The 12,747-nt window shown below is 40.9% G+C and overlaps 1 protein-coding gene across 1 annotated transcript in view; it reads right to left on the reverse strand.

Annotated features, from left to right (window-relative positions):
- Positions 1-12,747, reverse strand: part of abca3b (ATP-binding cassette, sub-family A (ABC1), member 3b) — a 110,097-nt gene that overhangs the window by 19,465 nt on the left and 77,885 nt on the right. Inside the window, exons 18-22 of the mRNA XM_061974175.2 lie at positions 10,293-10,491; positions 9,918-10,224; positions 7,795-8,068; positions 880-1,084; positions 584-803 (exon numbers count right to left, since the gene is read on the reverse strand). Of these exons, the coding sequence (XP_061830159.1) occupies positions 584-803; positions 880-1,084; positions 7,795-8,068; positions 9,918-10,224; positions 10,293-10,491 (1,205 nt within the window). The remainder of the gene's footprint in view (positions 1-583; positions 804-879; positions 1,085-7,794; positions 8,069-9,917; positions 10,225-10,292; positions 10,492-12,747) is intronic.

Here is a 12,747-nt window from a genome sequence, read left to right on the forward strand (position 1 = left end):
CTAGTCTCTTACGTGAATGAGCTAAATTATATTATTTGATATTTTACGGTAATGTGTTAATAATTTCACACATAAGTCGCTCCTGAGTATAAGTCGCACCCCCGGCCAAACTATGAAAAAAACTGTGACTTATAGTCCGAAAAATACGGTATATATATATATATATATATATATACATATATATATGTATCTTTTGGGGAGGGTGGGGCATGGCTTCATGCTTCATTTGCAATCTAGGAACACCTCCACAAACGAACCTACTCAAAAAAACGATTGTGGAGCAAAATGTACCCAGAATTTACACCGAAGCATATCCAATACATATTATCTTGACCACAAGGATGTGGTTTAATGTGTAGATTAAAATCACCATAGGTCCATTTAAAGCGAGGTAACAAGTGAGCGGAGGCAACAAATACTATTTTTTCAGTATTAAGTATAGTTTAAGGTCATCTTTTGCATTCATTTTGATTTGAAATCAGATCACCGTGCAGGAAACTTTGCTCAGTGAAAATATATTTGATCGTGCTTTTACACATTTTTTTTCACAATTGCACTATTTAAGACCCATCCAAAATCTTACCTGGTATATCCATGATGGTGACAGCTAAAAAGGTGGCGGTACCAGAAATCATGTTGAAGATAGTAAGGCGGGTGTAAGCAGTGGCCGCAGACGAGAAGAGGAAGCTCATCAGGTACATGAGAGGCACAACAGCCCAACCGTACAGCAGAAGCAACAACAACACATCCACAAGCCGGTTGTCCTTGACAAAAGCATCCACGCTGAAGGCCTGGAACACCCCCTAGGAGAGGAACAGATGTTAACGTTATCGCAACACAAAGTGGAAGCATGACGACTTTTAGAATTGTGTTACTGACCAGCATGAGGAGGCACGGCAACAGGAAGTTTACCAGGTCCCACAGCAGTGCGGAAAACCAGAAGTTTGACAGGTAGACGCCGCTGACCTTCTGCACGTGCTTGGACTTAATGGCCGACTCTGTGACGAGCAGCAGCGCAAAAGTGCTGGACAAGGAGGCCATCCCGTACATCAGGTTGATGGCGATGATGAAGCCTGTCTTTCCCCTACAGAAAGTAGAGTGTGGCTGTTACTTCCTAATTAAAAAGAATATTTACTTTAATATAATTGTGGGAGGGCGCGCGTGGCCTGCGGGCCTGCATTGAGGCGGGGTGTGCCAGGACCGGCCTCGAAGTCAGCGACAGGTGCCAAGATGGCCCACCTGGGCCTTGTTATCTAATCACCTGTCGCTCTGTATAAGCAGCAACCGGGAGGAGAGACATTGTTGGAGCTGGGGGAGAGCGAGAGCACGAGGAACATTCACAAAAAGACGATTGCTGAAAAGCATTAAGAGACTTGTTTGGGAAAAATAAAACCGTCTTGTAACAATGAAACGGGCTCGTCTGGAAATGCTTGGTGGTCTGGAGGACCCACTGGAAGGCAACTTCCACAATTTGGTGCCCAACATGGCCGACTCCCTGACAGCTCTTGCGAGCGTGCTCGCGACGGTGACAGAGGCAAATTGTGGAAGTTGCCGTCCAGTGGGTCCTCCAAACCACCAAGCATTTCCAGGCGAGCCCGTTTCATTGTTACAAGACGGTTTTATTTTTCCCAAACAAGTCTCTTAATGCTTTTCAGCAATCGTCTTTTTGTGAATGTTCCTCGTGCTCTCGCTCTCCCCCAGCTCCAACAACGTCTCTCCTCCTGGTTGCTGCTTATACAGAGCGACAGGTGATTAGATAACAAGGCCCAGGTAGGCCATCTACGCACCTGTCGCTGACTTCGAGGCCGGTACTGGCACACCCTGCCTCGCTGCAGGCCGGCAGGCCACTCCTCCCCTCCACAATAACATGTACATTTTAATATGAATAATGACTCGGAGGACATGAGAAAGCGAAAAGGAAAATGTACCTCTCTTTGACCTCTAGGTTGATTTATTAACACAGCAGCACCCTAACCCATTGGTTCTCAAATGGGGGTACGCGTACCCCTGGGGGTACTTGAAGGTATGCCAAGGGGTACGTGACTTTTTTTTTTAATATTCTAAAAATAGCAACAATTCAAAAATCCTTTGTAAATATAAATAAAAACCTATCTTTTTTTCCAAATAGTTCAAGAAAGACCACTACAAATGAGCAATACTTTGCACTGTTATACAATTTAATAAATCAGAAACTGATGACATAGTGCTGTATTTTACTTCTTTATCTCTTTTTTTCAACCAAAAATGCTTTTCTCTTATTAGGGGGTACTTGAATTAAAAAAAAATTCACAGGGGGCACATTCCTGAAAAAAGGTTGAAAACCACTGCCCTAACCAATAGCGATGAGGAGCAAACTGCTTCGCCAGCATTAATACTGCTGATGAGTTCATTGTAAACAACAGTATGGCAAGTAGGGACGGCGTGGCGCAGTGGAAGAATGGCCGTGCGCGACCCGAGGGTCCCTGGTTCAATCCCCACCTAGTACCAACCTCGTCATGTCCGTTGTGTCCTGAGCAAGACACTTCACCCTTGCTCCTGATGGGTGCTGGTTAGCGCCTTGCATGGCAGCTCCCTCCATCAGTGTGTGAATGTGTGTGTGAATGGGTAAATGTGGAAGTAGTGTCAAAGCGCTTTGAGTACCTTGAAGGTAGAAAAGCGCTATACAAGTACAACCCATTTATCATTTATTTATTTATAAGTATAACACACAAATTTCACACCAACCGCTGAGTAGTGAAACCATTAAAGTGAATGTATGGGTAGATAAAACTGCAAGATGCTGACACCCTCATCATACATCAAAATCAGTGTCTGCTATCTTGTGGATTTAATTAAAAAACAAAAACAACTTGGACAGACTGGCAAGAACACCAAGGCTTACACACACACATGCATCCACAAAAAAATATACGCCACACACACATACCCCACGCCCCATCCAACGCCCTTGACGCAAATCCCTTAGGGGTGATGGACGGCTGGGCAGCACCTGAAGAGCTACAGCCTGCCACTGTAGCCCCCACTCCCTCCCCTCTGTTGCAAGTCTCGAGATGTACCGTATTTTTCGGAGTATAAGTCGCACCGGAGTATAAGTCGCACCTGCCGAAAATGCATAATAAAGAAGGAAAAAAAACATATATAAGTCGCACTGGAGTATAAGTCGCATTTTTGGGGGGAAATGTATTTGATAAAACCCAACACCAAGGATAGACATTTGAAAGGCAATTTGAAATAAATAAAGAATAGTGAACAACAGGCTGAATAAGTGTATGTTATATGAGACATAAATAACCAACTGAGAACATGCCTGGTATGTTAACGTAACATATTATGGTAAGAGTCATTCAAATAACTATAACATATAGAACATGCTATACGTTTACCAAACAATCTGTCACTCTTAATCGCTAAATCCCATGAAATCATATACGTCTAGTCCAGGGGTCGGCAACCCGCGGATCCGGAGCCGCATGCGGCTCTTTGATCACTCTGATGCGGCTCAGCAGCTTACTTGCTGAACCCCCCAATTTTCCCGTGAGACTTTCGGATTTCAGTGCCTCTCGCAGAAAACTCCCGGGATTCATATTCACCGATTTTCACCCTTACGGCTATAATAAGGGGTGCCATGATGGTACAACATTTGGCGCCCTCTACAATCTGTATTGACAGCGTGCCAGCCCAACACTTGTTATACAATAAACATCCTCTGCTTGCACACATACGTGACAGCAAGGCATACTTGGTCAACAGCCACACAGGTTACACTGACGGTGGTCATATAAAACAACTTTAACACTCTTACTAATAATGCGCCACAATTTGAACCAAAACTAAACACGAATGACAAACACATTTCGGGAGAACATCTGCACCTTAACACAACATAAACACAACAGAACAAACACCCAGAATCCCATGCAGCCCTGACTCTTCCGGGCTACATTATACACCCCTGCTACCACCAAATCCCGCCCCCACCCCAACCCTGCTCCCTCACACATCAACCCCCCCCCTCTCTCTCTCTCTCTGTGCGTCGGTTGAGGTGGGCGGGGTTTGGTGGGGGGGGTGTATAATGTATCCCGGAAGAGTTAGGGCTGCATGGGATTCTGGGTATTTGTCCTGTTGTGTTTATGTTGTATTACGGTGCAGATGTTCTCCCAAAATTTGTTTGTCATTCTTGTTTGGTGTGGGTTCACAGTGTGGCGCATTATTAGTAAAAGTGTTAAAGTTTTTTTTTATACCGCCACCGTCAGTGTGACCTGTGTGGTTGTTGACCAAGTATGCCTTGCTGTCACCTACATGAGCAAGCGGAAGCCCCATACAACGTGTGGCTGATCAGGCACGCTGGTTGTAGTGGGCGTTATATGCTGTACCATCACGGCACGCATCGCATGACGCTGACAAGCGTCATTCATTTAAAACCCGAGTGTCGCACCAGCTTTCAAATTCCACATAAAGGTGTGGGCAGCATGTCTGAGAACCCTGGTTTATACATAGCACAAAGCAAAAAAAAAAATTGTATGCAGTGTTATTTCATTTAAAATTTCAAAAAATGTTTGCGGCTCCCATTGTTTTCTATAATTTGTGAAACTGCTCAAAATGGCTCTTTGACTGGTAAAGGTTGCCGACCCCTGCTCTAGTCTCTTACGTGAATGAGCCAAATATTATTATTATTATTATTATATGGTAATGTGTTAATAATTTCACACATAAGTCGCTCCTGAGTATAAGTCGCACCCCCGGCCAAACTATGAAAAAAACTGCAACTTATAGTCCGAAAAATACGGTATGTTGTAATATGTATATGTGATTTGCTATGGAGGTTTTTTTTCCCACTCCTGGGCCCCTTAGGAGCCCAGTCTAGATTGTATTTTTTTACTCATCCTCCCACAACGTTTTCCTTTTTCACCATCTTTTACGGGGCGCCTTGTGGCGGCCCAACAACGTTCCTGGTGTATAACCTTGTACACTGTTTGTTTGTCTAATCTTGAACGAGTTTGTGCTGAAAACAAAGCTTCGTTGTACATGTGCAATGACAATAAAGACCTACGTACCTACCTACAGCCGCAGGTGTTAATGCCAATGGTGCTCGACCCAGCGCAACTAGAGACCGTAGTTACTAGAATAGAGGTGCTCATTGGACCTAATGGTGCAGTTTGCAGCGGATAGGTAGGAGCCTTAAGAGCCGATCATAATAACTTGGTCCAACCATGAAAGATTCGCCCCACCCACTGTATGTGCACGGTTAATAAGGACAACGGCAAGTTGCGAGGGCGGTGTTTGCTAGAAGGGATGTAATCAGCGGTTCAACAGCGGCCACAGCATCTCTTTTTAAATCCCAGCTCGACTGTGGGTGGTGACGGGCTGCCATAAACGCAAATAATACCACTCAGTGTTTTTTTTTTTTTACAAAGTTTGGCTTTTTATTGTGGCAATTGTAAGCATTCGGTGGTTGAATCTATTCTCTTGAACTATTATTGGTGGCATGTGTCAGTCGTTGTTGGTGTTTTTCAATTATTTGGCTTAAACACATGTAAGATGAAGCCATCTGCCAACTGCTATGTCCATTATAGTCTTTAAATGGAGGCAACCATGCCCCAAGAAAAAACGAAATATCAAACCTCTAAAGTCGAGTGCCTCTAAGGCAGTGGTTCTTAACCTGGGTTCGATCGAACCCTAGGGGTTCGGTGAGTCGGGCTCAGGGGTTCGGCGGAGGTCAAGACACACCCGACTCATCGTGTAAATAAAAACCTTCTCCCTATCGGCGTATTACGGATATGGCAACAGCAGAAGTCAGACTGATTTGCAGGTGTGTAATTTGTTGTTAGTTTATGCACTGTGTTGGTTTTGTTCTTTGAACAAGGTGATGTTCATGCACGGTTTATTTTGTGCACCAGTAATAAAACATGGAACATATTCACCATTAATTAGTTGCTTATTAACATGCCAATTAGTAACATATTGGCTCTAAACTAGTCATTATTAAGTACTTATTAATGCCTTATTCGGCATGGCCTTATTCTAACCCTAACCCTCTAACCCTAACCCTAACCAAATAACTGTAAATTACCGGTAAGTCTTTGTTACTTAGAATATGTTCCCCTAGTGTCCAAAAAACTCTAAATTAAGTCTTTGTTACTTAGAATATGTTCCCCATACTAAAGTGTTACCAAAAACATATAACATTGTCTTGAATTTGAAAAAAAAAACATAATTTTATTTTTCACTAAAGAAGGGTTCGGTGAATGCGCATATGAAACTGGTGGGGTTCGGTACCTCCAACAAGGTTAAGAACCATTGCGGCATACAATTCCGAATTTGACCCAAATCTACAGTAACAATATTCCTCAAGTCACGCAACATATTCAGCAAGCATTAAAGAGGACACTGGAACAGGATGCATTCTATTTTAGTCATGTTTATGTTTGTCTACAAATAGTCACAGCTTCGACGATTCGCCTTGATGGAGTCTGATTCGAGTACAAACCTCACAGTCAAATCGTCTGCTATTATCCATGGGAGTGAGGCGAGTTGATACATGCTAGAGGGTGTTTGGAGGAGTAATTGATTGTGTTCTCTATTTAGACAAGTGGTGTGTTCATGGTGCTGCGCCAGAGCCGATGACCTCATTATCTGCGGTTTAGCCTTTATGCAGGTGTAAAAAGTCGCAAATTGGATGTTTGTTTTGTTCAATTTATTGAAAGGCTGTATTCCATTTAAAAGTACTTTTGAATAACTTGGATGGGTGGATGAATGGATGGATATTCACATATACAGTCGTGGTCAAAAGTTTACATACACGTGTAAAGAACATAATGTCATGGCTGTCTTGAGTTTCCAATCATTTCTACAACTCTTATTTTTTTGTGATAGAGTGATTGGAGCACATACTTGTTGGTCACAAAAAACATTCATGAAGTTTGGTTCTTTTATGAATGTATTATGCAATAAGGCCCTTTTGGTAGCCATCCACAAGCTTCTGGCAAGCTTCTGGTTGAATTTTTGACCACTCTTCTTGACAAAATTGGTGCAGTTCAGTTAATTTCTTGGTTTTCTGACATGGATTTGTTTCTTCAGCATTGTCCACACGCTTAAGTCAGGACTTTGGGAAGGCCATTCTAAAACCTTAATTCTAGACTGATTTAGCCATTCCTTTACCACTTTTGACGTGTGTTTGGGGTCATTGTCCTGTTGGAACACCCAACTGCGCCCAAGACCCAACCTCCGGGCTGATGATTTTAGGTTGTCCTGAAGAATTTGGAGGTAATCCTCCTTTTTCATTGTCCCATTTACTCTCTGTAAAGCACCAGTTCCATTGGCAGCAAAACAGGCCCAGAGCATAATACTACCACCACCATGCTTGACGGTAGGTCTTGTGTTCCTGGGATTAAAGGCCTCACCTTTTCTCCTCCAAACATATTGCTGGGTACTCTGGCCAAAAAGCTCAATTTTTGTTTAATCTGACCTCAAATGGACAAAGATTAGACCTTCTGGAGGAAAGTTATGTGGTCAGATGAAAAAAAAATTCCCAAGATTTGGTCACATTCTCAGTAGACCCATAATAAATTCATAAAAGAACCAAATTTCATGAATGTTTTTTGTGACAAGTATGTGCTCCAATCACTCTATCACAAAAAAATAAGAGTTGTAGAAATGATTGGAAACTCAAGACAGCCATGACATTATGTTCTTTACAAGTGTATGTAAACTTTTGACCACGACTGTATATGTTATGTTACAGTACCACATATCATCACCATATGTTTAATTCTCCGAGGTCAACGTTTTACTTACTCTCTCAGCTGGCCCTGGGCGACCTCCGACAAGTTGCGTGGCATCGGGTAGTTTCCTGTGTGGATGGAAGCGTTTGGCCCGGCGAGAAGCTTAAATAGAGCATTGTCCACCATCATTAGAGCCGTGGCAGGCGTATGGTAGCCCTCGTTGTTGAAGTAGCCCGTCGCTTCTGCAAACAGGTTGCTGTTGCCACGGAAAGCAGCGCCCACCACGCAGCGCTCGTTAAAACTTCCGCCCTCTTCCTCGGCCTGAGTTAGGATGTAGTCAGTAAAGTCTGAAAAGAGGAGGAGGAAGGGACTAAGAGCCAGGAACACACATGTAAGCAACAGTGCATACGTAAAGTATTCACACCGCATCACTTTTTCCACATTTTACTGTTTTACAGCTTTATTCTACAATGGAATAAATTCACTTTTGTCCTCAAAATTCTACAGACAATTCCCCTGATGACAATGTGAAAATGTTTTTTTTTTTGCAAATGTATTAAAAATGAAAAAATGTATGCCAATATTGCAGATACATGTAATTGATGTCATGCAAACATGACACACATGTTCTGGTTGGTCCCTGACTGAAAGCCAAATAGATTAATATTTTTAAACATCTTGCAGATGCATTACATTTTAAATTGTGCAAAATTGGCTATTTTCATAATTCAACAAAACTACCAAAAAAATTAAGCAGACTTTTAGGGATAGTATCGCCTTTGCATTATTAATAGCTCGCACAAGGATTTTATTAGAGTGGAAATCACAGTTTGCCCCCAATGCCCTATGGCTTAAGGACCTCATGTTTTTCTTATATTTACAGAAAATGAAATATAATCTGAGGGATACACCAAAACAATTTGACCTGACCTGAGGCTGCATAATTAGTTACATATCTAAATTAAAGACACTATAGGATGAATGTGACACTCACTGTTGACAATGAACCTTTCCACTTACCTCAAGTCTATTTTTGTTGTTGTTGTTGTTTTTATTCAGTGATACTTCTCTGTATGTTTGTGATTTTTATTTATTTTTGTTGTTACCTTTTTTTTCCTTTTAGTCAGTTAGTGTGATTCTCTATCTGCTTGTGGTGAAGAGGAAGGCAGTACATTGCTACCCACTGTGACTGAAATGTAGGACGGGGGATAGGAGTGGGTGTTATTATTTTACATTTATTTATTCTAATTATTTATTTATTTTTATAATTTTTTGGGGGGAAGGGACAAACAAACCTGTTTGTTTTCTAAGTACCTGTATTATTTTCATTCATTTTTTATTTATCTCCTTAATTGATGTGCATTTTTGATCAATAGACAATTAAACTCCAACAACAAAACACATATTTACACACCTATGCTTGAGAAGGAACCGGATGAAGAAAATCTTATATTTCCTGCCCCCTTCAACATAAGTAGTTAATGGATAACCCAGATTCACAAGCATACAAATACATCCAAATATAATGAAAACAAACAAAATACACAAAAAAAAAAAACACAAAAACTTCACGAAGTACAAACCGAACAAAAAATAATATACACCCCACGGGATGATACAAAACAAATACAAAACCAGACAAAAAATAAGTTAAATGATAAATATAAAGCAAAATGTAAACATAAAGCAACATGCAAAATGTAATTATGATTTCCATATCAAATGAATAAATACCGTATTTTTCGGACTATAAGTCGCAGTTTTTTTCATAGTTTGGCCGGGCTCCAGTGCAACTTATATATGTTTTTTTCCTTCTTTATTATGCATTTTCGGCAGGTGCGACTTATACTCCGGTGCGACTTATACTCCGAAAAATACGGTACTTGGTTTTTTTTAATGAAAAAATCACATGTATATAAGTATTCACAGCCTTTGCTCAATACAGAGTCATCCTGGATGAAAAACCAACGCTTCTCATCCAATCTGATGCAGCTTGAGAGATGCTGCAAAGAGGAATGGGCTAAACTGACTAAAGATAGGTGTGCCAATCTTGTGGCATCGCACTCAAAAAGACTTGAGGACAAAAATGTATTCATACAATTTTTGGAAAAGGCTGTAACGTAACAATGTGGGAAAAGTAAAGCGTTGTGAATAGCTTCCAGATGCATCCTAGGTTATGTTATTTTTCACACCTACCTGTGATGTTAACAAGCTGGCTGAGCTGCCCGAGGAGCTGCGAACTGTACACGCTGGCGATGTCGGAGGCCAGGGAGCCGGCCTTCGTTTGCAAAGCGACTGGGACCCGAGTTGGACCGTAACGACTGAGCTCTAGGCCTAGCTGAGGAGCAGTCTTGTGATCGGGCAAGGTGCGTGCCACCACTAACGCCACAACGATAAAGACCAAAGGAATGAGAAACTGGGCCACCATCACCTTCCAGTTTCTCCAGCTGTACAGCGCCCTCTTCAGGAACATGGCGTAAAACTGCTGCAGGTAAAGTCTGACCTGATGTGAGAAAAAAAGTGTAAATAAGCAAGATTGCAGAAAAAAAAAAAGTTTCAATCTCATCTCACCCCTGTGTTCAGTTTAATGTTGGAGCAGTCCTCGGAGATGAGCGTGCCGCTGTCGGTGAAGTCTGTGACGTCGGTCATGCCGCTGATGCTGCTGGCGTCATCTGTTGTCCAGTCGTGCGAGCGCCTCTCGTGTTGGTACTGCAGGGCAGGCAGTTGGATTGCCTGGATGTCCAAACTTGAATCCACCAGTTTTCCCACTCTGAACACAACCAGATACCACATTCTCATTCATAAAGATAAAGTACTATCTATCTATATGTGATGTTAGATGTATTGCCACTGAATGGGAACCAGTCGAAACTTTGCACACACTTGCTTATGCTATTGAATCAGAATAGAGATGTTGTGATTAGAGATGTCCGATAACATCGGCCGATAAATGCTTTAAAATGTAATATCGGAAATTATCGGTATCGGTTTCCAAATTATCAGTATCGGTTTCAAAAAGTAAAATTTATGACTTTTTAAAACGCCGCTGTGTACACGGACGTAGGGAGAAGTACAGAGCGCCAATAAACCTTAAAGGCACTGCCTTTGCGTGCCAGCCCAATCACATAATATCTACGGCTTTTCACACACACTGGTGAATGCAACAGCCATACAGGTCACACTGAGGGTGGCCGTATAAACAACTTTAACACTGTTACAAATATGCGCCACACTGTGAACCCACACCAAACAAGAATGACAAACACATTTCGGGAGAACATCCGCACCGTAACACAACATAAACACAACAGAACAAATACCCAGAACCCCTTGCAGCACTAACTCTTCCGGGACGCTACAATATACACCCCTCGCTACCCCCTATCCCCCGCCCCCACCTCAACCTCCTCATGCTCTCTCAGGGAGAGCATGTCCCAAATTCCAAGCTGCTGTTTTGAGGCATGTTAAAAAAAATAATGCACTTTGTGACTTCAATAATAAATATGGCAGTGCCTTGTTGGAATTTTTTTCCATAACTTGAGTTGATTTATTTTGGAAAACCTTGTTACATCCAGCGGGGCATCACAACAAAATAAGTATAATAATGTGTTAATTCCACGACTGTATATATTGGTATCGGTTGATATCGGAATCGGTAATTAAGAGTTGGACAATATCGGAATATCGGATATTGGCAAAAAAGCCATTATCGAACAGCTCTAATATATATATATACAAAATATACATATATATATATATATATATATATATATATATATATATATATATATATATATACATATATATATATGTATATATATATATATATATATATATATATATATATACAAAATATACATGGTAAATAGTGATGATGAATATAATAATATAAAATATCTAATTAGTTTAGTTATATTTTGTTTATTATTTAGTTGATTTATTGTTTTTATTGTATTTTAATTTTGTAAATGACAAATATTTGTATTATTTATCTTAAAGGCACGACCCAGTCACATAATATCTACGGCTTTCACACACACAAGTGAATGCAATACTTGGTCAACAGCCATACAGGTCACACTGAGGGTGGCCGTATAAACAACTTTAACACTGTTACAAATATGCGCCACACTGTGAACCCACACCAAACAAGAATGACAAACACATTTCGGGAGAACATCCGCACCGTAACACAACATAAACACAACAGAACAAATACCCAGAACCCCTTGCAGCACTAACTCTTCCGGGACGCTACAATATACACCCCCGCTATCCCCTACCAATATTCCGCCCACCCCAACCCTGCCCACCTCAACCTCCTCATGCTCTCTCTGGGAGAGCATGTCCCAAATTCCAAGCTGCTGTTTTTTTTTTTGATTGATTGAAACTTTTATTAGTAAATTGCACAGTACAGTACATATTCCGTACAATTGACCACTAAATGGTAACACCCCAATAAGTTTTTCAACTTGTTTAAGTCGGGGTCCACGTAAATCAATTCATGGTACAAATATATACTATCATCATAATACAGTCATCACACAAGTTAATTATCAGAGTATATACATTGAATTATTTACATTATGTACAATATTTACAATTTTGAGGCATGTTAAAAAAAATAATGCACTTTGTGACATCAATAATAAATATGGCAGTGCCATGTTGGCATTTTTTTCCCATAACTTGAGTTGATTTATTTTGGAAAACCTTGTTACATTGTTTAATGCATCCAGCGGGGCATCACAACAAAATAAGCCATAATAATGTGTTAATTCCACGACTGTATATATCGGTATCGGTTGATATCGGAATCGGTAATTAAGAGTTGGACAATATCGGAATATCGGATATCAACAAGAAAGCCATTATCGGACATCTCTAGTTGTGATCAAGGATTTATGCAGCATATTCCGATACCAATCACCCCTGAGTGAGATCGGCCGATACCAATACCGATCATATGTATTAACTGTACATTTTTCTATTTGTTTATTATGAGTGCTGTTGACAATTTAACAAT

Source organism: Nerophis lumbriciformis, linkage group LG22, assembly GCF_033978685.3.
Source record: "Nerophis lumbriciformis linkage group LG22, RoL_Nlum_v2.1, whole genome shotgun sequence".
NCBI classification, from domain to species: Eukaryota; Metazoa; Chordata; class Actinopteri; order Syngnathiformes; family Syngnathidae; genus Nerophis; species Nerophis lumbriciformis.